We start from the raw sequence: 27,948 nt of genomic DNA on the forward strand, positions 1-27,948 counted from the left end.
CTTCTGTAGGCCTACGATTTAACGAATTATCGATTTCTTTGTGTGAAACAGTCGAATCGTTGGCAAAAAATCTTAGAGTAATGTTTAGCATAAATTTGTAAATAAAAAATAATCTATTAGGTCTACTTCTATGAACAATTTGGTTTTCTTGTATATTTGCTGTTTTCCAATATTGTAAATTTTATATAAAGATGTATTGATATATGTTCATTGTGTTTTGTTCAGATGATAAATAAAAATAAATTATTTATACTTATAGTCTACATTATTCTGAAAATATTCCATTCGAAGTCTTCCACGAACATTTTCAAGTTCCTACAACAGAAACTTTCAAACCAAACACATCGTTGCCATTAACACTATCAGAATTGTCAGGCTAGTATTTACAGTGTTGCCGCTAACGCCATAAATCCCGAATACTGAGACTTTTTCCTGGGGTTTATTCGTCGTAAAAAGAATAGATCTGCTGACATTCACAACACTCTCCTGGTAAGTAGTATTGAAAACTGGTATCAAACCACTTGACAAAGTTACTGGCTGGTAGAATGACGAAGTAACTTCTTCAGAGTCAATCTTGATGGAAATACTCCGGAATTTTGAGTCCATTGTGACAATTGTCGTTCCACAAGTAGAAGAATCAGATGTTTCGCAGGCTAAGAGGGAGCATATCTTCATGTTTTTTTGTGTATACTTTCCAAGTTCGTAGCTTCCGGTATGCGCCATCAATCTTGAAAACAAGAAATACTGAATCATACACAAAATTCATCTTTAAAGTATTCTCAAAGTAAAAAAATAACGCTTTTCTTCCCCAAATAAAAGTTGCGGGAGAGAAGTATTACAAAAATAACTATCAACAAAGGGGGTGTCTAATAAACATATGACTTAGTTGTTTTTTGTTCTCGAATATATCATCCTTCAATAGATTTCTTCAGAAAGAGTTTCTTCAAAAATATAGGGTTGTTTGGGATTGTACCATATACCGGGTGGTTCATAGTTTTGATGAGATTTGTCTGAAAATTAGTTCATTCAACACTTCTACTTCAAATTGAATGAGGAAATTTCACAACCAAATATTTCTTAGAATATTTTTCCTAATCGTAATATCACCATATGACTCTATTTCCGTACAGGAGTAAACAAAACCCAAGTTCATTTCTCTGCGAACTTGAACTGACGTTAATCCCATAGTAAAAAAAACTCATTTTATTCTGCATGTGTTCTGATATCGTTAGTTTCTCACAATAGACCTCTCCTTTGATATATACTCATAGATAAAAATCTAGGGGCGTGAGGTCTGGGTATCTTGCTGGCCACTGTATAGCTCCCTTTTATACTCTTCAGTTATTTCTACGCCATCTACTCAGAAAGAGAAACTAATACCCGGATTTTGCTTGTGGGAAGGTGCGTCATCATATTGGAAATATAACCTTTGTTTAGTATCAGTAGGAACATCCCCCAATAAATTCGGAGGAAATCTCTAGGAATTTCTTCATTCAATGACACATCAAAGTACCTCACATTAGTCAAACATCAACCATCAAGGTCAACCTGACTTTGGGGGACAATATAGAGTCTTCAAATGGTGAATAATGAACCCCAACATTTCAATGAAAAATTTAGGGGTTACAATCCTCACCCTGACGTTGTTGAATAAAGAAACAAACTTTCACGCATCAGGTTTTCAGAATCTGAATTTGACATATTTCAAGCTTTTTTGCAATGTGGAACAATGGATTTTTTCCGTTTCACATTCGAATACATTCATCAGGTAGATACTTAGTAAAATAGTAGGTACTTACTTATAGACTTCGAAAATATTGATAGAAGACGGAATAATTTCGAATGTACAGCAGAAAGAGCCAGCACAAATTCGCTCTGAAATATTTCTCTGTGTCAAATCCAACGTCTTGAACGTATAGTGATTGCTGTCAAAGTATGTAACAGCTTGATAGCTGTTCAATTTCTTGTCAGTTGTCTGCGGATCATGAGATGAAATTTCAGATACTTGAGATGTCTGGAATGGAAACCGTTATATTTGTTACAAATAAAAAGAGGCGTATTTGTAATAAGAGATTATCTACAGAGTCGACCAGTGAAACCAAAACATGGCTAATTTTTATAAAAAAAAAAGGTTTTTTTTTTCTCCAACATTATACAAAAAAAAATGTGAAAATCATCCAAAGAAAGGAGAAAATAAATTAATTTCAAACTGGACTATTTTCAAAGATGTGTAGTTTAGGCAGAGAAGTAACTTTCAGACACGGACTGGAAGAAAAAACCCTTTCAAAACAGCTACTTTCATATAATAGTCCGGTCAAATTAGACCAAAAATAAGGGTAAAGCTGTCTAAATTGACCGGACTATAAACAATTCGAAAAACAAATAAGTTTTGGAAATTTCCTACAAATATATTTAAAACAATCTCCTTCCTTGTCCAAAGCTTTTACGAATTGATTTATCATTCCTAACTTAATATGCAATGGTGGAAGTATAATTTTGTCTCTGCTTACCAACGGCTCTCTTATTACATTAGCTTTACCGACAGTTAAAGAATTCCTTTCTGGCCAAACATCTTGTTCCAAATGACGTTGCTTTGCTCTACTGTCCCACATACAAATGAAGCAAGGGTATTTCGTGTATCCACTTTGTTAACCAAGTAAAAAATTAACCATTTTTAAATCCACACAGATCGACCATTGATGCTCCGAGTAATTGGTTTTTTCTAAAACTAATTTGACATTTTCATATTCTTCTTTGAGTTTTGTAGAATGGGCAATTGGAATTGATGCAATTTTTTTTCCATTTTGCAGTAAGACGCATTTTAAACTTCTTTTACAGCTATCAATAAAAAGACGCCACTCAGTAGGTTTGTATTCTTTCAAACCCATGTCCAGAAGCAGCTTCGCAATATTATTACAGTATACCAATCCTTCATTTCCATCAAAAAATTGTAATAGCTCACTTTCTCGCGTTCTGTACGTTGTAATTGTAACTGTCGGTGCCAATAAATTTTTTCTTTCAATATTGAAGCTAACATATATGTTTCACCCTCCCATTCACTTCCACTGGTAGACTGATTCGATTTCTGTGAATTTAGCAACATCATTGTTTCTAAGGGCATGCGAATCACTTTTGAAACATAAATAGGCCTAGAGAGATTTTCACTGTGTAAAACAGGTCATTTTGTAGACTGTAAGTCTGGATATCTCCACGTTTGATTTCGATTAAAACCTTTAGCATCTACTACGCAAAAGTAACAATCATCGAAATGATTCTTAGGCTCCATCCAGATCATAGGAATACCAAAGTCTAATCCAGAACGTTTTCCTTTTTTCCACAACCGCAAAGACTCAACGCAAGACTTACAAACTTCATTAGGAATCCATGATTTATCTAATTTGTCCATTTTAAAACCGAAATATTCAGCATAAGTTTCCTTAACAAAGTCTGTGATATTTCTTTTGTGTTTTTTTGATACATAAATACCACAAATATAACAGAATATATCACTACTATATTTGTACTTCTTCGTGACAAACTCATGTTTAAAAAGACAAGATAAATATATTAGAACGGACACTCAACAATTGAAACAAAATATTAACGTATAAAAACTTATCCAGATTTCCGTGTTAGTACTTCAATATTATCAAATAACTGAATTCTCAGCTGTTTTGCAGAGCAAGGAGCCCGAGAAGTGGGGGTCACGTGATGTTTGTACGCGCAAAGAAGTTGCGCAGAAGCCTAATCATGACTGAGAAAATAAATTTTTTTTACTAACAAGCCGATTATTATTATAAATAGAAGATACGTAAAAATCATAAAAAAAGAGCACATTCAGTACTTTCATGAATATATTCGTGATTTAGGCACTCGAAAACATAAAAATTTGCAAAAATATCCAGAGCAACACAAAAAAAATGTTGTAGAGCTGTGTAATCAAGAATATGTATTTCGAATATACGGGCCCTTTACTTGGTGAAAATCATTAACACTATTCATGATGATAATCACAAATTTTCACAACATATTTGTACTGGTTCAACTGAGTATTATTAAGGATAGTAGAAAATATCTATGAAAGTGCTTACAATACTTTTTGCTGTATTCCCGACTGCACTAATTAATACTTTTCCATTCCATTTTTCAACATCTTCAGAAATATAGTAAGAAAAAACTGTTCCATCAGATCCATAAATACCGCTTCCTCCAATACCTCCTGTGAAGTTGTGATTGGTTGCCACAAGAAGATTAACCTTATTGGCCAACGCATATCCATTATGGAACGATAAAGCTGCGAAATTATACACATAGTGTAAGAATATACCCTTCAAAGAAAGATAATAACATTATTTCATTCACAGAAAGATATCGATCTATAAACGATAGAACAATTTTCATTTGATGGTCTACGAATTTTTTCATACAGTGTGTGGCACCGACAACGGTCCTCGATTAAAGACAAAATGTGAAGAACTGGGGCTAACTGCTAACTAAGTTGTCGGTTTCAAAGGTTAGTCAAACCATCAAATCCGACTTTGAAACTTGGTAAGCTAACTTGGGTGTAACACCAATAGGTTGGTCCTCTTGTATCTCACTTGCGTCCATGTAATGATTTTCACAAGTACTCTTCTTGGTTCTTCACATTTTATCTTTAATCGAGGAACGCCTGTCCGGTACTGTTGCCCAACAGGCTGAAACAGCGCTGTCTACCGGTGGCTCTCAAACTGAAATCAAATTGGGAATGACCGGAAGAGTACTAATCTATTAATTTTTTCATTTTCCAGCAACTGACTACTGTTTTCAATTCTCCAGCAGTCAAGCTGCTCTTTCTGTAAAGATAGTAGATCTTAGCATTTCCTTTCTCTGATAATATTATTGATGGTGATCGATATTCGACGGCTAAGAGAGAATTTCAAAAAGAGGTAACAAGTTGCTAACGGCAGTCAATATTATTGGGAGAGCAGTGGTAGTGTTTTTTTATTTTTTATGGATGGGGCTTCCCGTGATTTTTATTGTACTAAAATGAAGAAATGAAAATATGCCTGACTCAGAAATTTGTTTAGTCGTTGTTTCAGACTAAGATCTCAAAAATACTATAGCTAGAAAGCATTTACAGTTTTGAAGAAAAGAGAATTGAAACTTTATTTTTTACCACTTTTATTTGTAACTAACGTTACTGCAGTTTCATCCTATAAATACATTTTCAAACTTATACATTCAACTGCAAATGATCAATTACGTTAGCCCATATATTATAACACCACTGTAGGTAATAATAGAGGTACTTGGATTTTGTTTACTTGGTACAATGTGAATGAGCTAATTTGAAAACCGTTGAGTGAACTAGATCGATTTGATCTTTTAACAGGTTGCACCTGCAATGTTTATGCTCATGAATTTCCAATGATTCCAAATAATTGAGTTTGCAACCCTTCCTTGTAGGTATAGTGCAAAATTTCCGTATCATTTAGATTCGGTAACATGTAATTGCATGCCGAAGAAATTTCGACCACATTGTCCTACATAAATACTTTTACACTCCGGACACCAAAGCTTATGAACTCCAGATTTCTCTAGCTTGTCTACTTCATCTTTGGCATTGAAAAGGAAATCAAAACACCTGGCATGTGGCCTGAATGCCACAAAATATGTTAGAGTTGCCCATTTCTTGATTTCTGATTGTTTGATCTGGGGGCATATTCATCTATAAGTGAATTTACGATAAAAAACATAGAAAGTTTCAATCTTCTTTTCTTTATGATTTCCTACCACGTAGTGCTTTTATTATCAATGAGTCTTTGTTATATTTTGTCTCATCATCCTCAGCTGTTTATACACAAAAATTTTCATATTTATGCAAAAATTGAAAAAAGTTCCTGATGTACTTACAGTGGAAAAAAGGGAATGTGGAGAGCCAAGCTGAAGAAATTATAACATCTGTTACAGAAGCATTATCATCTAGAATCCTTCTAGAGGGGTTGTAAAAAAGCATATCAAAACCGATGAACATTCCAAAAGTTACCCCAAAATCAGTTGTGAAAGTCGCATTGTTTTGAGATGGGTCTCCAGAGGTCAAATTCGGTTCTTCGTACAAATTGACTTTTCTGTATCTGAAATAAAACTGTATTATCATTTTTCGAGTTATGATTAGTGAACATTTCGAATTAGTTCGTCAATTTCATCTCAGTGAAATTATTTCCGAAATAACTCACAACAAATAAAAGTATTCTAAACTAATTGCTGGTGTGATTTTTAAATCCCCGTCTATTGGTTAGAAATATATATACCGGGTGTCCCACATTTTATATGACAGGCAATATCTGGTTTGTTGAAGGATATACACAAAAATGTTTCATACAAAAGTTTCAGGAGTTCATGAGAGCTATATTTTGATATAATTTTTAAATATACAGGGTGTTTGGTGTAGGTGCTACAGACCAAAATTCCATTTTTTGAAATAGAACGCCATGTATATCATTACATATTCAGATGCTACGTTAAATTCTGATATCATTTCATGTTTGGTTTTTGAAATTCGGTTACGGCATTGTTGAGTTATTGCTTAAAATGTAAAGTCTTGAGAACGACTATTATTTTTAAAAATATCTCATACAATTATTCTCTCTGCATCAGATCACATGAAAATTAGTCAAAATTTTGGATGTTCGAAGTAATGGTTTCAATTTTGAGTTGTGGAATTCAGTCAGGAATCATTTTGAATATGAAACAATTGCGAAATTGAAAGAGGTGTATTCGAAAACAAATCTTTAATTAATAACAATGTAAATAATATAACTTGATAAATCATTTCATAAGAATGGTAGGTACCTAGAAATAAGTCATTAAAATTGTTCAAAGTGATGCCCATTAGATATTATACAGGCTTCGAAACGTCGAATCACTTCTCTCGTACAAGTCGCTCTTATAATATCAGGCGTAATATCACTGCACGCTAGTCGAATTTTCATTTTCAGATCATCCACATTCAAAGGGGGAGTAGTAAAAACAATATCTTTCAAATAACCCCATAGGAAAAAATCAAGCGGTGATAAATCTGGGGAACGAGCCGGCCACCGAATTGGACCCTTATTACCAATCCATCTATTTGGGTACGTTCTATCCAGATATTCAGTAACAGCCTGTGAATTGTGAGGAGGAGCACCATCTTGTTGCCACCAAATTTCTTGTCGTTCTGCTATGGGAATATCTTCCATCAACTGGATCAATTCATTTTCTAGAAAATGTAAATATTGAGATTTTCATTGAAAAAGTAAGGTCTTATGATGCGGCCATTGAACAATCCACACCATACATTAATACCCCAAGTAGTTTGAAAATTACTTTCGCGGACCCAGTGAGGATTTTCTTGAGACCAATAGTGACTGTTATGTCGATTCACAACTCCATTATTGTGGAATCGCGATTCATCGTTCCACAAAATTTGACTGAATATGTTAGGACTTTCATGTAATATTACCTGAATACAAGCAATGAATTCAAGTCGTCGTTCAAAGTCCGTGGGTTTCAAATCTTGTACCAACTGAATTTTGAATGGGTGGTATTTATTTTCTTTCAGAATTCTCTGTACATTAGATTTACTCACACCGATTTCTTCTGCAAGAGTACGGATAGAAACATGTGGATGAATAATAATATAAGCCAACACATTGATCTCTAAATCTTCAGTTCTAACAGATCTCGTATGATGACGATGCTTTATAGTAGAAGGAAATGACCCAGTTCGCAATATTTCTACAACTCTCGAAAAAGTCATTCGTGACGGAATGGGTCTGTCTGGAAAACGTTCTTGGTATAGACGTTGTGCTTGACGGCAGTTTTTCTGACATTCCCCAAAAATTAATAACATATCAATGCAATCACTTGGACTAAACGCGAAAGGCATACTGGAGTTTTCGCACAAAGAACACAGTTACTGTTTTGCAAAGAATCACTGAATCGAACTGACAAGTAGATACAATTCAACAACATTTGTAACTATGGCATCAACAAGCATAAGCTACTTGATGAAATTGTGCAATATATGATATACAGGGCGTTCTATTTAAAAAAATGGAACAAACATAGTTATGGCTTTCAAAATAAGATTTTTTCAAAACAAAATTCTGTTTAGATGACATGTGATTTTGTAGCTCCATATCTGAATAAATATCAATTCACTGTGTTGTGGTGTAAAGTGATGGTTAGAAAATTTTAAACCCTTTACTTTGTTCTCTGTGTAACTGTAGAGTAGGGAGGGTGAGTATAGACCCACAGCACTTAGGCCACATGTGACCCATTTATCATCCTCCCGAGGAGTTGTCAAGGTGGACAGGTCACTAGGAAACATTTCCTTTATATCAACATGTGTAGGCCAAGACTGACCGAACACACACTCTCTTTGGCCACCTTGATGTGTCTCACGCCGGCCTCCATGACGATTTTGGAAGGTGCAGCGAGATTACTGTCGTTGCGTGGCTTCTTCAACCTCCGTGGAGGTGCTCAAGTGAGAGCGCTTCCTGCAGAGGCAGCCGGTTCATTCAAGGCGAAGATCTTGGCGCCCACTGCAGGAAGTGCCCTAGCTGTTAGAGGTGAAGTGGGAGAGGAGGATGATGCACTTATAATTGTTGCCACTCCTGCCTCTTTCGCTCTCTTTCTCCTTTTGGCCTCGGCCGCAAATGCGCTTACGCCTTGGCCTTCGTATTACATCACGAGGTGAGCTGCTATGTCCAGCCTCATTACGAGTAGTAAATTGGAATGGACATTTCTGTTCATCCTCAGCCACCGCAATAGATTGAGGTGAACACTTCTGTCCAGCCCCAGGATTGGTTCTTGTTGTTTCTTTTTGTGTTTGTTTCATTCACTCGTGTGAGTCTCAATTTTCCTAACCCTACTTATTTCTGCCATTGATCAGGAGTCCGGCGATCGCGTCCGTAAGGCCACATTGACTTCCCGGACAGGGCTACCAGTCCCCTGTCCGTTCTCCTATCGGGCCGAAGTTTTTGGGCCGAAACGTCGTGAGTAATTAAAAGTGGATTCTTTATGACAACTGGAGACGTTCAAAACAATGTTTGGACACCGATTAGCCACCCAGGCACTTCCAAAGGCGAAAACACTCAAAAAAAATCCCATGGTTACTGTATATTGATCAGCGGCTGGAGTAATTCTGTATAACTTTCAACAGTCTGGCCAAACCACCACAGCAGAGTCCTATTGTGACGAAATCGACGAAATGTACCGAAAATTGCGTCAGCAGCAGCCGTCACTGATCAGGAGAAGAGGTCTGATACTGCTCCATGACAACTTTAGTTGTCGCACGTTTCATTAATCATCGTCCGAAAATTAAGCGAATCAAGCGTCGCAGTGCTACCTCATCCACCATACTCCCCAGACCTTCACCAACCAACTATCATCTTTTCAAAAGCCTTAATGGCTTCGGTTAGGTTTAAAATGAGTGGGTCTATTCGACCATCCACCGCAACCCGTAAGGGTTTAGTTTGTATAGTGAGTGATCTTCCAGCGGGGCAGGAAGTGTTCTGCTGTTTCATCATTCTCCAGAGGCGACACACACTGTCTTCCGACAATCCGAGTGTCTGCATATGATGATTCAAATACAGTGACCTGTAAGAAGGCCTGTTAGATATCGTACTTCATCCCTACTGTGGTACAACAACTGAAGTGATGCCAATGACAGGTTCTAGTCCGATGAAGCTGCTTGCAGCACCCTCCTTTGCAAGGAAGTCAGCAGCATCATTGCTTTCCAGGCCAGTAAAGCCAGGAATCCATACCAGAGACAATCTGTTAAGTCTTCCTATCGAGGAGAGTCGTTTTTGGCAGTTTGCTACCAATTTCGACGTTGCTCGGTAGAAGCCAAAAGCTTCCAACGCCGCTGGTTTGTCCGGGAATATTTTTATTGACTTATGTATGTGGTTGAATTCTTCCAATCTCTCCGCACACACTTCAATAGCGTAAATTTATGCTTGAAATACAGTCGCCTAGGTCGCTAGGCTGGTTGATATCTCTGTCCGGGGTGTGCGACTGAAAACACCTGCACTAGAACCGGAAGGACGAAACTGCAGTAACGTTCGTTACAAATAAAAGTGGTAAAAAACATAGAAAGTTCAATTTTTCTTTTCCTCATTATAATTTCCTACCACGTAGTAACTAACGGCTACATTCATCAATTAATTGATTAATTAATCATCACCTTCATCTTGAACGAGTCTCTGTAATCAGCTGTGATGACATCATGGCAACAGAATTCAGAGTGGAGACAGAGTGAGAGAGTAATAGATGAAGAAATAGTGAATAGAGAATAGAGGAATAGAAACTCGGAAAGGGAAATATAGGTATCACACAGCTGCACGCATTAAACTTTATCGACGAATTTTTTTATTTCGGCTTGCGGAAATCGTCAGATTATATATTTTTCGTTATCCTTGAATTATTTCCTTCAAAATGAAAAAATTTATTTTTTTACAACTTTGCTGCCCTCCCCTTTCTTTACGTCACTCTCAAATTGTCTGATTATTGGAATATACACTTTTTAGCAGGTAATTAACTCACCCTACCTTAATCTGACGCGCTCGAGAATTTCTGATGATCAATTTTTTTTTCACTAATCTAATCCTCTTTCCTTCACAGGCGGCCTTATATATGGGGCTCATATTTGGTGAAGGTACTTAACCGGGTACAAGGTATCCCCCTGTATATTAATCTGCCGCGCTTTAGTAAATCCCGAAAATCCCACTTGAACTCCCCTATGATAACGGCATGAAACAAAATTACTCACTTGGCCACCACTGTACTGTTCTGGTTGAACACAATATTAGTGTTGTAGTAAATAGTTTTTTTGTTGGTAGCCGTTGTTTTCTCCAACACGTTCAAGACTACATATATCCCACACCATGCTGATTGTACCAGTTTGTACAATGGAAGAAACTATAGAAAAGACATATATTATTAAAATTTTCAAAAGAAACAAAAAAAAGTATACAATCATTTCAGTTCACAAAAAGATATATAGAATTTTCAGCAATTTCAAACGAGATTCTATTAGCATGTTATTCACTTGGGACCGAAAAATGTATATTATCAGTAAAAAATGTAGTTTTCACAATAATAGTTTATGATAGAATTTAGTCAACAGAAGAAAAAACAATCCATGAAAAGATTCAGCTTTATATCGCTCCATCATTGAACAAAAATGTGTTAATCTTTCCATGATGTCAGAATCGAATCAAAAATTCAATTAACGTTACTCTAAATCCAATATAGCGGCCTGCCCAAAATGAAGGACTACTTTTTTTCATGCACTCTCCTGAAATTTGTATCAAATGAAAGAGTATGCTGAAAAAAATTATAAAAATGAAATGACGTCGCTCTAAATTCAATATGGCGAACTGCCCAAAATGAAGGACTTGTTCTCTTTCATGCACTCTCATCATATGGATATCAAAGAAAAGAGCCACTCCAAATCCAATCCAATGGACAAATTTTGTATGCACTCTTATGGTATGAATGAAAGAGTTTGCGAAAATGAAGCAAAAAATAAAATGATGTCTCTCTAAATCCCATTTGGCGGACTGCCCAAAATGAAGGACTAGTTTTTTTCATGCACTCTCCTGATATTTATATCAAATGAAAGAGTATGCTGGAAAAAATAATAAAAATGAAATGACGTCACTCTAAATTCAATACGGCGGACTGCCCAAAATGGAGGGCTAGTTCTTTTTCATGCACACTCCTGAAATGAGTATCGAATGTAAGGGTTTGCTGGAAAAAATAAAAAAAATCAAATGACTTCACTCCAAGTTCAATATGGCAGACTGTCCAAAATGAAGGACTAGTTCTTTTTCATGCACTCTCATCATATGGATATAACGGTGGACTTCCAAAGACAGTGGACTATTTTATCATGCTCCCTCATAATATGAATACCAAATAATGGAGTTCTTAAGGAAAGTAACGAAATGGCGAAAAAAAAGGAGGCCGCTGTATAACTTTCAAAAAAATCCAACTTGCCTAGAGATTGACCATACAATAATGACAAATCAAACAAAATGAACAGACTAAGAAATATGCCTAGCGAAGTAAAGAATAAAAATAAATCAATAGTTGAAAAACGTATCAGAAAGCATATTTTCATTTACATGCTCTACAAAAACATGATTGAATGAAATCAAACTCATCAGTTACACAATTGATATATCATAAAACTTGTCACGAGATATATCTAGAAAAACAAGAACACAATATGTGAGGGTCGGTTTATCGGGTGCATAAGCATGATGCAAGTAGATGAACAAGACCGGTTCTGGCTCGAAATTCCATGTATTTTCTAATGGAGCTGAACTTTTTGCAATTCCCATGACATCCGATCGGAACATTGTAGAACACCTAACTCGAGGTGGATTTCGAAGAGTGGGAGAGAGAAACGTGTGACATAAACGATGCAGAGAAGGATGGAATGAATATCAGAAAAATTCAAAGAGCGTAGCCTCTCTTGGGACTTCACCTCACCCCTCAAGCCCCCTTGTCACGTACCAGTCGCGTGGTCATCGGCAGCTGAGCGAAGTTCAAATAAAAGTAATTTTCCAAAAATCTTTCTTTTCATCCTAAACCATTTTTTCTCAACTGTGACAAAATTTGACAAAAAATCTTCAATTTCTCCTCAAACTTAACTTTCATGATATTTCCTCAGCTATGACAAAATTATGAAAAATAAACATAGTAGTAATACATTTCTCGTATTCGATGCTTACCCTTTTGCTAAATGTAAGTTTTTCGCCTACTTCTGGGAGTTCGAAGGCATAATTGGTGGGATCTTCTACGAAACCTGTTAGTCCATATTCGGGAAACACTATAATTTGAGCTTGATATTCCTGGAAATATAAATCATTCGAAGATATCCTGTTATAAATACTTCAAACACCTGTCAGTAAACGTATTAAACAATGATTCATCTAGTATATTGATGAAGTGGTGTCTACTTCTGTTAGATGAAAGAAAAAATGAAGAAAAAAAGCAATAATATCTATATAACGTGTTCAAAAACACACTCCGATACAAGATTTCTGCTTGAAAGTTTTTCAAACCATGACACGTGTTTCGATATACACTAGCATTTCAAGGCGTCGCAGTACGAGAAGTTCCCGACCTAGGTTACGTTAGGTTAGGTCCAAAGTTGTGGGTCTATTTAACCCTCCACCGCAACCCGCGAGGGTTCATTGTGGCTCGCACCTATTCACAATCGACCAAATGAACCCAGTTGTATAGTGACTAGTCTTTCAGATCAGATAGTAAAAGTACGGCTCTGCCGAACGCTGACAACCTGATTCGGTGCCCAGAGGGGCAGGCACAAAGTATGTGCTCCGCTGTTTCATAATTTTCTAAACAGAGGCAACACACACTGTTTTTCGACAGTCCGAGTCTCTGCATATGATGATTCAAATGACAGTAACCTGTAAGAAGGCCTGTTAGACATCGTAGTCCATCCCTACTGTAGTCCAACAACTGTTTGGTATCAAGCTTCGAAGGGTGAATAAACGCCTTGGAGTGATTCAGCCAGTGACATGTTCTGGTCCGATGAAGCTGTTTGCATCACCCTCCTTTGCAAGGAAGTCAGAAGCCTGATTGCCTTCCAGGCCAGTATAGCCAGGAATCCAGATCAAAGACAGTCTGTTGAGCCTTCCTATCGAAAACAGTCGTTTTTGGCAATTTGCTACCAATTTAGACGTTGCTCAGTAGGAGCCAAAAGCTTTCAACGCCGCTTGACTGTCCGCACACAATTCAATAGCGTAAATTTCCGTTTGGAATACAGGCACATGGGTTTGTGAGCAGTTTTATATCTCTGTTCTGGGTGTTTTTGATCCATCTGTGAACCAACAACTATCTGCTCTCAATATTTATTTCTCCGTTCGCGACTTTTTTCAGATTTGAAAGCGGACAGCTTTCTCATGCCTAAGATATGTGACAAACACGTTCTTTAGACATGTTCATAACCTCCGCCATTGCTCTCACTTCAATTCGGCGGTCGTCAAGCACCATTTGGTGAACTTTGGCGATGTTTCCGTTGGAAGTGGCAGTTTTCCAAAGTCCTGAACGTACATCGTCTCCCAAGCTTCTACAGTCACATTTAAATTCAGCTTCCCCAAATTTCACTGTAATAAATGATGGTGCAGAGTCCCCATATACAGAATCCACGCATCTTTGATTTGCGTAGGAGTGTTGCCTCTCAAAACCAAATATTTAATGACAGTTTTATACTCGATTATATGCATCTTCATAAAAACACTTACAGTACTGCCATCTTCATGTTGAAGTCGTAAACTTTTCAGACCACTCTCGTATTGTATAGCAGAAAACGTTCAAGTGGAAATCTCACATTGAAGTATATTTTTTGAATAATGAAACAATAATTTTGATGAAGTTTGAATATACCGTACAGCTGTCATACTATCGTTTATAACACTATTTGTTGTTGCCCGTGGCTTCGCCCGGTAGAATTTGGTAGTTGTAGTACTAATTAGTACTATGTTGCTGTATCGCTGCTGTTCTAATGTTTTGACAGAATCAGAATCAACGAACTTAGGCGAGCGCAGCCTGAAAACCTTCTCTATGAAAAATTACTTATACATGTTGAGTTTCATCACGATCGGTTGAGCGATATATAAGTTTATCACTTACCAACCAACAAACATTCATTTTTATATATAAGATTTATGATATTGCCAAATAGCCTTTTGAATGAAGGGTGCTGGATATCTGAAGTGGTCGGATATTCAGAATTATAGAGATATCTATATTCTCCTTGATTCCCAACAAGGCCTGTGGAACCCGTGAATTGGGTTACCTATCGGGCGTGTTCCCAGGTGGAGGATAGGGGAACGGCCAGGGGACTGTAGGCCCTGTCCAGGAAGCCAATGCGGCCTTACGGACGGGGACGCCGGACTCCTGGTCAGTGGCAAAAGTAAGTAGGGTGAGGGGAACTGAAATTCCCCAAAAAGCTTTGCGAAACATGACACCGTGGACTAGCCTACCCAAGCTGAGGTGTAAGGAATCGTGCCGACAGCTGAATGGCCGCAGGGCAGTTACGAACGATCCCCTTGATGAACCGGGCCAAACCTCATTGTAATCAGCCTACCTCCGGTAATGCGGGGCTCTACCAGAGAGGTGACCAAGTCTTCCTTTGCTACTCGTGGGAATACACATATATGAAACAAACACAAGAAGACATAACAAAAAACAAAACCCAATCCAGTGGCTGGACAGAAGTGCTCACAGAAGTTCTCAATCTATGGCGGTGGCTTGGGATGAACAGAAATGTCCACCCCAATCTACCGCTCGGAATGAGGCTGTACATAGCAGATCACCTCGTGATGTAATACAAAGGCGGCGCATTTGCGGCGCTGAGGCCAAAACGAGAAAGAGAGCGGAAGAGGCAAGAATGGGAGCAACTATAGGTGCACCCTCCTCCTCCCTCACTCTACCTCCAACAGCAAGAGCACATCCTACGGCGGGCGCCAAGATCTTCGCCTTTAATAAAGGCAAGGAACCGGCTGCCCCTGCAGGATAGCGCCCACACTTGAACACCTCCATTAGGGGAATCTCAGAAAGGTTGAAGAAGCCGCGCAACGACAGTAATGTCGCTGCACCTTCTGAAACCTTTGCAGAGGCCGCCAAAGAGTGTGTGTTCGGCGAGTCTTGGCCTACACCTGCTGATATTAAGGAAATGTTTCCCAGTGACCTGTCCACCTTCCTAGAAAGGACAGGATGGACGATGACCTAGGAAGACAACTCCTCGGGAGGATGTACAATGGGTCACATGTGGGTCACCCTCCCTACTATATTCATACATACATACTAGACCTGTGGAATACTTGATTTTGAATTTTCAGAAACTCGCATGTGTTCTGATATTCGCGTTTAGAGATAACGTCTGGTTTAGAGAACATAACATGTAGGTCAATTTGTACAGTACAATTTTTAGTCTATATTGAATTGTATGTGTCGAAGTTTTATGTTTGGAGAAAAAAATCACTTCAATTTATTCAAAACTGAGTAACTCACCAATTTCATGAGACAAATTTTCAACATATATTATTTTCTGTTATTTTATAGGAACACCTGTGTTGTGACGTATTGAAGTTTTTTCTATGATTATTTTTCAATGCTTTTGTTAATAAACTATTCTTTGCAGGAAGCTCAAGTATTCTATTGTGGAATTCAGTATTAGAATTGGTGATCGTTCTTGATTTCAAGTTCCCTTATTACTTTCATTTCAAAATTGGTTTTTTGGGTTATAATTCAAACATTTCTCACAAATACCTACTTCCAAACACTGGTTTGTTGATATTATTATCTCATTGTTTGATAGTGCTGAAAACGATTTGTCATTATTTCCAATGTCAACAACAGTCCAAGATCCCGTGGGTTGGGCTACCTGTCGGGCGCGTCCCCATGTGGCGGATAGGGGAACGGCCAGGGGACTGGAGGCCCTGTCTGGGAAGCCAATGCGGCCTTACTGACGGATTCGCCGGATTCCTGGTCAGGGGCATAAATAGGTAGGGTGGGGGGAACTAAAACTCCCCAAAATCCTTTGCAAAACATGCTACCGTGGACCAGCCTACCCAAGCTAAGGTATAGGGAATCCTGCCGACAGCCGAATGGCTGCAGGGTGATTTGCGGTCACGAACGATTCTCTTGGGGAACTGGGCGAAACCTCATTGTAATCAGCCTACCTCTGGTAATGCGGGGCTCTGCCAGAGGTAACCAACTCTTCCCTTACTACTCGTGGGAACACACATAAATGAAACAACAAAAACCAATCCTGAGGCTGGACAGATGTGTTCACCTCAATCTGAGGCGGTGGCTGAGGATGAACCGAAGTGTCCACTGCGATCTACCGCTTGGAATTAGGATGCACATAGCTACTCCACTTGTGCACCTCCACGGAGGAAACCCCAAGAAGGTTGAGGAAGCCGCGCAACGACAGGAATATCGCTGCACCTTCCAAAACCTTCGCTGAGGCCACCGTGAGAAACCTCAAGGTTGCCAAAAAGACTGTGTGTTCAGCGAGTCTTGGCCTACACCTACCGATATAAAGGTTATGTCTCCTAGTGACCTGTCCACCTTCCTGGAAAGGACAGGATGGACGATGACCTAGGAGGACAACTCTTCGGGAGGATGTAAAACGGGTCACATGTGGCCTATGTGCTGTGAGCCTACACTTAGGAATCACACGTTAAAAGGTAAGACCTCGTTAATCCTTAGCTCGCACAAGTTTCGACTTCTGAGGGTTGTCGTTCGTAGGGGTGCGACAGCTGGTTAAAGGAAAAACAGAAACATATTTTAAACAGATTTAAACTCACCCTCCCTACCCTACAGATACCAGATCAGTCCGGGATGAAAACAGTTGAAAGTGTACTTCAAATTGTTCGTTTTCTGGATGAAAGGAAAAATGTCGTCAACATGTCTTCTGGAGAATAACAGCGGAAATGACAACTTTTCAATTCTGTAGTTCTGTCGAAAAATCTTTCTTTGTTGAGTATTTTTTCATCATTTTTTTTTCAATTATCATTTTTTTTTTCACCATACAATAATATAAATAAAAAATAATAGTAGAAAAAATAAAGAAGTCATATCTAATGTGAAAAGTATATCATGAAAACGCATTGTTTTCTAAAGACTCCTGAAGAGGCTTGTGATTCAAATTCAAAACGTTTTCAAGAAAACAATGGTTTTTACCAATAAAAATTCATCCTAGGCCCTAAAGACTTCTCTTTCATATAATTACCAATGTTAATAATTATATAAATCGTAAAAAATCATAAAGTACCGTTATCTTCTATCACTGATAACAAGTCTCTGTTGAGCTACCATTGAGAAAATCGCTGTTGAAATTAAATTATTCCTAACATCTCAACATTCGTTATAAAAACTAAAAAAAAATCAGATCCTTGATGAAATGATAATCCATAGATACATTATCAATTTGTTTCGAAAAACAACAGTTTCCATGTACATTTTAGACAATTTATTGTATGTATGATTACAAAATATCTCGCAAATCCAGTTACAATTTACGAGGATTTAGTTGGAGAAAAACCAAGAAGAGATATGAATATAATGATAGTGTATGTGGAGAACACAATAAATAAATCATTAGAAACTCGGGCTCATCTTGTCAAAAATAATTATATTTTGAAAAAAAGTATTAGAGAGATGAATCAGGTAAAGTGACAATTTATAAATTCAAATATATCGTAATCTGATTTGTCAAAAATCCACAATTTAAGAATCTCGGCTAGCTATACATTATAGATTGAAGAATTATCATGCATCCTCATCCAAAGTGTTTATTTATTTATCCGACTTGTGCATTGAAAACTACAAATACTGTGTCACTATAAAAAAGTAAAAACTTACTCTACAGGCGTTCAGGATTTGAGCAGAATAATATCGCATATTATCCTTCAAAGTTCTGTAACCTGATATTTCCGGCTGGTGTTCAACAACGGCAGCAATGTAATCCTGAAACATAACAGTACATATAGTATTGAATACTATACTTTTCCCAAGACGCATATCAGAAATATTCAAAAATAAAATTTCTTCGTTGTTAAAGATACCCCAAATGAGAATAATATTCAAAAACTACAGTTGTTGTGATTTTAACTCAGGACCACACAACAGAAGGTGAGACCTCGTTACTCCTTAGCTCGCACAAGTTTTGACTTCTGAGAGTTGTCGTTTATAGGGGTGCGACAGCTGTTCAACAAAAAATAGATTCAAATTGATTACAACAGAGATCAACCATTGCTCCACAATGCTGTTCCAATTTCTAGCCACCTACTATAATTATTATTGAGTTGCAAACTTCTCAAAATAATCAATGATTGAGTTTGACTTCCAAACGAATACTTTTCGAAAGGGTATATAAATATTTCGAAATTTCATTTCGACCAGAGTATACAGGGTGTAACTAAATAAGTGTAAAGCATTCAAGGAGGTGATTCCTCATCGAAAAAAAGATAGGATCTTTCATATAAAGAAATTTCATTGGAGCATCCCTTGTTAAGATACAGCCCCTTAAAGGGGGTACATAAAATTTGTATAACAACTTTTTTCACAAGCACTAAGAAAGTTACAATATTGAAATTAACGTGACGTTTTGTACTACCAAAAAGACACTCAGCCAGAAATTCATCGTTCAATGCAGGTACTAACTACAAAATAACAATCCAGTTCGCATTTATGACGATGTATCTCTATAGTTGTTCGTAAAATAATTTTTTGTTTTTGCTGCGAACTGGTTTATTTTGGGCAAAAAACCCAGGGGACATTTTTTGTTTATAATGAAACAGGCTATCGGAAATAAATTTTTAAATGGTGAACAAATAATAAGACCCACCCCTTAGAATCATGGGGTGAACCAAATAAATTACTAGCCAAGTGTCTTTTTGGTAGTACAAAACGTCAGATTGATTTCAATATTGTAACTTCCTCAGTGCTTGTGAAAATAATTGTTATACACATTTTATGTACCACCTTTAATGGGCTGTATCTTAACAAGGGATGCTTCAATGAAGTTTCTTCATATGAGATATCATATATTTTTTTCGATGAGGAATCACCTCCTTGAATGTTTTACACTTATTCAGTTACACCCTGTATAATACCCACCCAGTAGTTTCTCTCTTGTCGTAACTTTTGATGTTTCTGTCTCAGACTTCAGTTTTTTTGGGAATACTGCGCAGTCCTAAATTACCTGCCACGAGTGGATTTGTCAGCGTTTGCTATTTCATACACTGCTCATAAAGTGAATAATAGATAAAAACTGCTCGACAGTAAAACAAATTTCATGGGAAATTAAATGGGTGTTTTGTAGAAATGTATAATGTCATGAACCGCTTTGAATTTCTTATTCAAATTGTTCATCGTTTTTACATGCTACTTGTCTGTTTGGTTCAAGTTTTGCAATCGATTTAAAAACAAGTTACCGATGAGCTGAAGGAGCTTGCAACTTCAAACATAGCTCAGAACTTGATGAAAATGCAATATTGAGGCATACTGTATGAATAATATAAAACGTATAAATTTCGAAAAGAAAAGAGTTTGTTTGCTTGTCCAATTCAGATGAAATGCAACAAACAACATTGGAACATACATGTGCGTAGGTGGTTATTCTCAACTAAATAGAGAATTACTTGTTTGTTTGAAGGTGTTCGACAATTTTTCGTGGCAAATTTCATTAGTTCCGACTTATATGATATAGTCTTATATGATAGTCTTATATGATATACATTGATTCGAAATCCTTGAAAGAATCCATAAAAAATTGAAGAGATTAGCTTAAAAAAATGATATCAAGCAGAAAAACCGAAATCAAAATGAAATAAAATACAAGCAAAAATCAAAAAATTGACCTATCAACATGAGATGAAAGTTAAATATCATTAACACGAAATGAAAATTGAAAAATTCAAAATTAAAAGATTCCAAGCCAAGTTACTTTACGACGTTTCCATTGCTAGTATCCACAATCGTCTTCGGGTGACTAATCAAAGGTCATTCGGGTGCTTTCACTCATTCCCTATCCCGCTTCATCGGTTTTAGCGGAAGCTGACCGTTTGGCGGAAGTTGGTCGTGTTCCGCTTGATTATAGGTTTCCATATGTTGCATATCTCTACGCTAGCTTGACTAAAAGCGTTATTGGACAACATATATGCAGCTTCTTTGAATTTTTCCCTGAACCAGTGTCCCTCCGTGTGGATGATTTCAGCTTGAGACCACTTGATGTTATGTTGATGAGTCCAGTTGATGAGTCCAGACATACTCTACTATTCCTGATTTCTCCTCTCTGTCTTCCAGCCAAAGTCTGTTCCACCATTACTTTGTAGTAACCATTCCGTTAAAGGTAATTTTTGATGAAGCCCAGTTCCTTTTCTAGACCTCCCTTTGTATTGCAGAGCCCGAAAGAACGGTCTAGTAGAGTCATGATGATTCCTCTCTCAGTTGATTGATGGTGGTTGGATTCCTGGTTCAGATACTGTCCCATGTGAGTGGGTTTTCGGTATATAGATGTTTCCCATTTAGTGTCGGTCCTCTTCACCAATACGTCTGAGAATGGCAATTCATTGTCGACTCACTTCTCCATTGTGGAAATGATTCAAGGAAGGACTCACATTGTTGATGTCCTTTAGGAAGGTGTCTAGTTCTTTCAGGGATTTCAAATCCATTTATATCATATTAGACAATGGAAATTCGAACTAACGGAATATAATACTCGTTGCTTCTTCACGAGTACCTACAGCTATACTGTGGTGAGACCTTCAGGTTATATATACCATAACAAATATTGTTTTATCATCTCTTTTCATCGTTGAGAATAATTTCTAGCATTCAATAGAAGCAAAGTAATCAGTTGGGCTTGGGTACGATAGATTATCAACGCATATTGATAAAAATATTTTATTTAGATATATCTGAATCATTCGTCAATTTCAATAAGAGGATTGTCGCCAGATTAGTTTTGAAACACTCGGCAGACATTGATATTATCTCGTTGCGTAATGAGACAGGTATGATTAACACATACACAGATAAAGATACCACGAATTTCATATGAATTATATTCAAAATATGAGTATAAAGGAAACTTTATCAAATTTTGTTAGCCGACACTTGATGTTTTGAAACGAATTCAAAAAACACTTAATTTTAATATTTTCACGAAACACTTTTACAAAAAGGCAACAAGTGTTCCGCTAGACGATAGTCTTCAGACCATAATTCATGTTTGAACTAATTATTTTTCAACCATCAAACAATTAATTTCACCAACTCATGACCTTCTACATGAGTTATGACTAATGACTTTGTTTCACAGGAGTAAAGGTAAAAGCTTGCAAATATTTTTCAAACATCATAAAAGAAAATTCCACTAACTTGAATGGACATGTTATAAACTAAAATGATATAGTCTATCCATTCCCAATTGGAACGACAATAAATCTAAGAGCACTACGAGGGGTGTTCATAATCACTGCTCGGCAAATGGAAAATGTATATACTACCCGTGCTTTTATGTTAAAAGCGTCCCTGGTACAGTCATAAACATTTCTTGCCTGTGGCCCCTAGTTGCTCAGATAGTTAGTAAACGTGCTATCATTTGTAGTTGAGGAATAAAGGCTCGGCTAGCTGGACTGGCTGAATACTAATATTTTGTCCGTTTCACAATATTTCTTTATCAGTGCCGTGTGTTCGTGGGGTTGGGTGAGGTAGTGAGTGGTTTTGCAAACCGATTTTTGAAAACTTTTTCTAGAGATCAATTACCCTAACACCAAACTGATATTTTTGCACTCGACATGCGTTTCGCTAACAAGGTTAGCATCTTCAGGAGAAGCAAATTAATACTGAATCCAAAGACAAGGGTTAGCTGTTCATATACCTAAAGTTTTTAGGTCCGATGTAGACTTTGTTTGTCAAATGATGATTATCCTGATTGATTTTTCGGTAATTAACTAGTGAAACCACTACCTGCAAATTAATTTGTCAACAATAGATTGAAAAGCCGACAAATTAATTTGCAGGTAGTGGTTCCACTAGTTAATTACCGAAAAATCAATTAGGATAATCATCATTCAACAAACAAAGTCCACTTCAGACCAAAAAACTTTAGGTATATAAACAGCTAACCCTTGTCTTTAGATTCAGTATCAATTTGCTTCTCCTGAAGATGCTAACCTTGTTAGCGAAACGCGCTTTGAGTGCAAAAATATCAGTTTGGTGCTAGGGTAATTGATCTCCAGAATTCTCAAAATCTGGAGGCAAAATTGCGTACCAAATATGAGGGGTAATCATCAAGACTAGTTTCCATTATGATATCCAATGAAATAATGTGTTTTCTATTGAGTTTGGGGTACTAAACAAAACGAAATAATATTACATAATATTACTGCAATGATCAACAGAAATATTATATTTTGATGGTATTGAATATGAAAATATAAACTTCGTAAATATATAATTATGGTAATGTTATCATACTGAATGTTTTGAAGATTTTTTCACAAGAGGTCACACAACTGACTACAATACAACGTATTATTCGCTTCTGTAAAAGAAATTCGTTATTGAAATCAGAGGAGACGCACCAAAATACTTTTCCATATCTCAAGCGTGACTCTACTTGTGCGTGACACATCATAATCAGCTGATTATGTGACAGAACAGACTCCAAATTTCTGGATAGATAAGCAACAGAACTGATTCTCCAGATAACTAATTTTTCTAGTTAAGGCTCTCGGCAAATTTGTGGTCCCAGGAATTTCACTTTCTCTTCTCTAGTACCATTAAATATTATTAAAGGTACCCCGCTATATCAAAATTGAAATTGATACACACTTACTTTTGTTTCAGTGAATTATATCAAAGGGGTCAGTATTATCAGTTATGAGCTGATGTGACACTATAACAGAAACAAATATAGGTGTGAATATATTTTCTTACTCATGCGAAGCAGGTATATTTTGAAAACAAAAACAGTTACAATACACTAATATTTCAAGGAAAACGTATGTAAATATGTTAATTATTGGCATTTCATCCAAAAACTCAATAAAATAAATGAATGATTCTGACTTAGTGAGAATCAACAATAACATCAACTACTACCGCAATGTATTCATTCTATGGTAACATTTTTTTCTTTATTAGTCAGTGGGCTATGACTTCGGGTCGATGATATTTCATAATTGACTTTAGGTCGATGATATTCCATAATTGACTTCAGGTCGATGATGGCCACTATCTTGCACTGACGAGTGGCTAATGAGCCTGAAACCAGTCTGCAAGTGTGGCCGTTCCAAAAGTCAATTATGGACTATCATTGACTTCAGGTCGATGATATTCCATAATTGACTCGAGGTTGATGATGGCCACTAGTTTGCACTGGCGAGTGGTTAATGAGGTTGATACCGGTCTGCAAGTGTGCCCGTTCCAAAAGTCAATCATGAAATGATACTGACTTTAGGTCGATGATGACCACTATCTAGCACTGACGAATGGCTAATGAGCCCAACACCGGTCTGCAAGTGTGCCCGTTCCAAAACTCAATTATGGAATATCACTTTAGATCGATGACATTCCATAATTGACTTTAGGTCGATGATGGCCACTAGTTTGCACTGACTAGTGGTTAATGAGGTCGATACCGGTCTGCAAGTGTGCCCGTTCCAAAAGTCAATTATGAAATGATACTGACTTTAGGTCGATGATGACCACTATCTAGCACTGACGAGTGGCTAATGAGCCCAACACCGGTCTGCAAGTGGGCCCGTTCCAAAAGTCAATTATAGAATAATATTGACTTTAGGTCAATGATGGCCACTATCTAGCACTGACGGGTGGCTAAGGAGCCCGAAACCGGTCTGCAAGTATGCCCGTTCCAAAACTCAATTATGGAATATCACTTTAGATCGATGACATTCCATAATTGACTTTAGGTCGATGATGGCCACTAGTTTGCACTGACTAGTGGTTAATGAGGTCGATACCGGTCTGCAAGTGTGCCCGTTCCAAAAGTCAATTATGAAATGATACTGACTTTAGGTCGATGATGACCACTATCTAGCACTGACGAGTGGCTAATGAGCCCAACACCGGTCTGCAAGTGGGCCCGTTCCAAAAGTCAATTATAGAATAATATTGACTTTAGGTCAATGATGGCCACTATCTAGCACTGACGGGTGGCTAAGGAGCCCGAAACCGGTCTGCAAGTATGCCCGTTCCAAAACTCAATTATGGAATATCACTTTAGATCGATGACATTCCATAATTGACTTTAGGTCGATGATGGCCACTAGTTTGCACTGACTAGTGGTTAATGAGGATGATACCGGTCTGCAAGTGTGCCCGTTCCAAAAGTCAATTATGAAATGATACTGACTTTAGGTCGATGATGACCACTATCTAGCACTGACGAGTGGCTAATGAGCCCAACACCGGTCTGCAAGTGGGCCCGTTCCAAAAGTCAATTATAGAATAATATTGACTTTAGGTCAATGATGGCCACTATCTAGCACTGACGGGTGGCTAAGGAGCCCGAAACCGGTCTGCAAGTGTGTCCGTTCCAAAAGTCAATTATAGAATAATATGACTTCAGGTCAATGATGGCCACTATCTTGCATTGACGAGTGGCTAATGAGCCCAACACCGGTCTGCAAGTGTGCCCGTTCCAAAAGTCAATTATAGAATAATATTGACTTTAGGTCAATGATGGCCACTATCTAGCACTGACGGGTGGCTAAGGAGCCCGAAACCGGTCTGAAAGTGTTCCCGTTCCAAAAGTCAATTATGGAATATCACTTTAGATCGATGACATTCCATAATTGACTTTAGGTCGACGATGGCCACTATCTTGCACTGACGAGTGGCTAATGAGCCCAACACCGGTCTGCAAGTGTGCCCGTTCCAAAAGTCAATTATAGAATAATATTGACTAGGTCAATGATGGCCACTATCTAGCACTGACGGGTGGCTAAGGAGCCCGAAACCGGTCTGCAAGTGTTCCCGTAGCAAAAGTCAATTATGGAATATCACTTTAGGTCGATGACATTCCATAATTGACTTTAGGTCAATGATGGACACCATCTTGCACTGACGAGTGGCTAATGAGCTCGACACCGGTCTGCAAGTGTGCTTGTTCCAAAATTGACGGTCGACTCTTTCAGTTGTATTGCCAATTACATATGCAGGAAATTTTCTGTGAAGATTCCTGCACTGAAGCCTGTCGTAGTATTAGCCAGGGGAGTAGTTGTTTTCTGATAGGCGTCAGTACATTCAACCTACTGTCTATAGATTTCTGTCATAAAATTATAGATATGATTGACGGAGGTGAATGCGCTGCTGCAATATTCTGTGATTTGTGTAAGGCATTCGACTATGTTAATCATGACAAGCTCGTATCATTATTGGGAACATATAGTTTGCGAGGTTCAGTACATGAATGGATCTCATTTTTATCGAATCGAGAACAAATAGTCATCTCACAATTTATACATGGTAGAATAACTAAAATTATCGAATAATCTGAGACTGGGAGACTCGAAATTGGAGCCCATACTTTTTATTCTATACGTGAATCATCTGAATCACATTATTGGAACAAAGCAATTACACTGCATTCTCATTAATTGTTTCCGATTCAGATACGAAAATCTTGGAAAAAAATGTAATGATACCATAAATAAAGTAGCAATTTTTTCCAATGGACATGACTTTTTTGTCAATCTTGACAATATACAAATTATAATTATTCACAATCGTCAAAAAAACGTAGAAAATCTGCAAATTCTCATTGAAGACACAGTTCTGACTAATTCTCACGGACCGGAAAAAATTTTAGAAATTCATGTAGATGAATTTCTAAACTGGAAACCGCAATGTGAACAATTGATTCAACTCATGCACGAGATATTTTCACCATGCAAAAACGAATTGTGAGATGTATTTTCGAAATTCCACGGATGGGTTCATGCAAAAATATTTATGAAAGTTTCAATATACTGACAGTTCCTTGTTTATACATATATGAATTATGTTTATACGTTTTTCCAGAACACACAAGAATTCCTGCAAAATATGGATATACACGAACATGATACGAGACAAAAAAGTAACATCAGAATGAAAACAAAAGCCTGAATATTTCCTCAAGTGCTCCCGATATATTAGGCCCAAAAATGTTCAATATTCTGCCAAAGGAAATAAAGTTTTTTGACTCCGTACTTACTACTCTTCAGAAGAAGACTCAAATTGTTTTTAACTGACAAATCATTTTATAATATAAATGAATTTTTATTATTTCATAACGTATGAAACACATGTACTTGTATTTTGATGAACATTTCATTGATGATCAGCCGCATATCAATGAACTAAAATTGCACAAAAACATGTATAAATAGTCTCAATTGTGAACGTCCGGTTATAGAAAAAACATTATCCATCGAATATTTGGGTACCGTTATTAATCAACACAAAGGATGAGACTACTGATTTTTAATATATCATTCTTTGGTACAATCCATAATGAGATATTGCATAATAGCATGGGGGGACATTAGTTTTAATGAAAGAAAGAACAACGGAATGAACTACTTTTCAGGAAAGATAGAAACTTGACAGTGTTATTGTTTCAGAATAATTCTTTTCGATTTTGGTAACACGTCGAATTGAAGATTTTGAAATGGATATATTAAAAAAATTCTACGCCTATATACTAATTTGCAATCTCAACGAAAGACATCATGAGAATGTAAACTATTATCAACTCACCGTTTTGTTGGTTCCAACCAACGCGAATAAAATAATTAATAAACACCACATTTTTTCAATGTGAAACACTAGTACTGAAAGAGATTGATATTTGGCAGAGAGCATTAACGTTAAATGATAGGACTAATTATTTTTGGGGCTCAGATAAGATCGATCACTTCAGTTTTAACCAACTTGATAAGTAGAGTTTGCAACTTCTGGCGGGGAATGGATCTATTGAAGCAACCAGAACTGAATGGTTGTCTCTCGGCGCACGTTTCGATAACCAAGTTAGCATCATCAGGAAATGACTGAAACTGACCTATATTTAAATCAATTGTTGATCACAATCGACATTCACCTACCTGTTACTTGACGATAATTATGAACACTACCCATGAAAATAATTATTCAACTACCACACAAAGTCGAAATTTTGATATTGAGGTCGGAATTTTCGAAAAACAATTAATGAGGATATGTAGCACTTCTGCGCTTCCGTAAATGAAGGGTCTTTCGAATTTTGACAACTGATGAGGGCTTTCTTGAGGAAGCTACGTCTGTCAAATTATTTATCATTCATTCGGTCTATTTTACCAAATCACCATGTGCGAATATAGCATATTA

The 27,948-nt window shown here is 37.2% G+C and overlaps 2 protein-coding genes across 2 annotated transcripts in view; one reads left to right on the forward strand and one right to left on the reverse strand.

The window, feature by feature from the left end:
• COX8 (Cytochrome c oxidase subunit 8) overlaps positions 1-27,948 on the forward strand; it is a 324,402-nt gene that overhangs the window by 172,336 nt on the left and 124,118 nt on the right. The window lies entirely within an intron of this gene.
• Positions 115-27,496, reverse strand: LOC111517598 (vanin-like protein 1). Its single transcript, XM_074180852.1, has 8 exons — positions 27,343-27,496; positions 18,430-18,534; positions 12,765-12,884; positions 10,793-10,941; positions 5,893-6,113; positions 4,092-4,294; positions 1,800-2,014; positions 115-727 (listed from the first exon to the last, which is right to left on the reverse strand). The coding sequence occupies exons 1-8, from the start codon at positions 27,445-27,447 to the stop codon at positions 331-333; spliced, it is 1,515 nt and encodes a 504-aa protein (XP_074036953.1). The 5' UTR covers positions 27,448-27,496; the 3' UTR covers positions 115-330.

Source organism: Leptinotarsa decemlineata, unplaced genomic scaffold (genome assembly GCF_025532065.1).
Source record: "Leptinotarsa decemlineata unplaced genomic scaffold, Ldec_3_MD MMD2_tig00026307_RagTag_RagTag, whole genome shotgun sequence".
NCBI classification, from domain to species: Eukaryota; Metazoa; Arthropoda; class Insecta; order Coleoptera; family Chrysomelidae; genus Leptinotarsa; species Leptinotarsa decemlineata.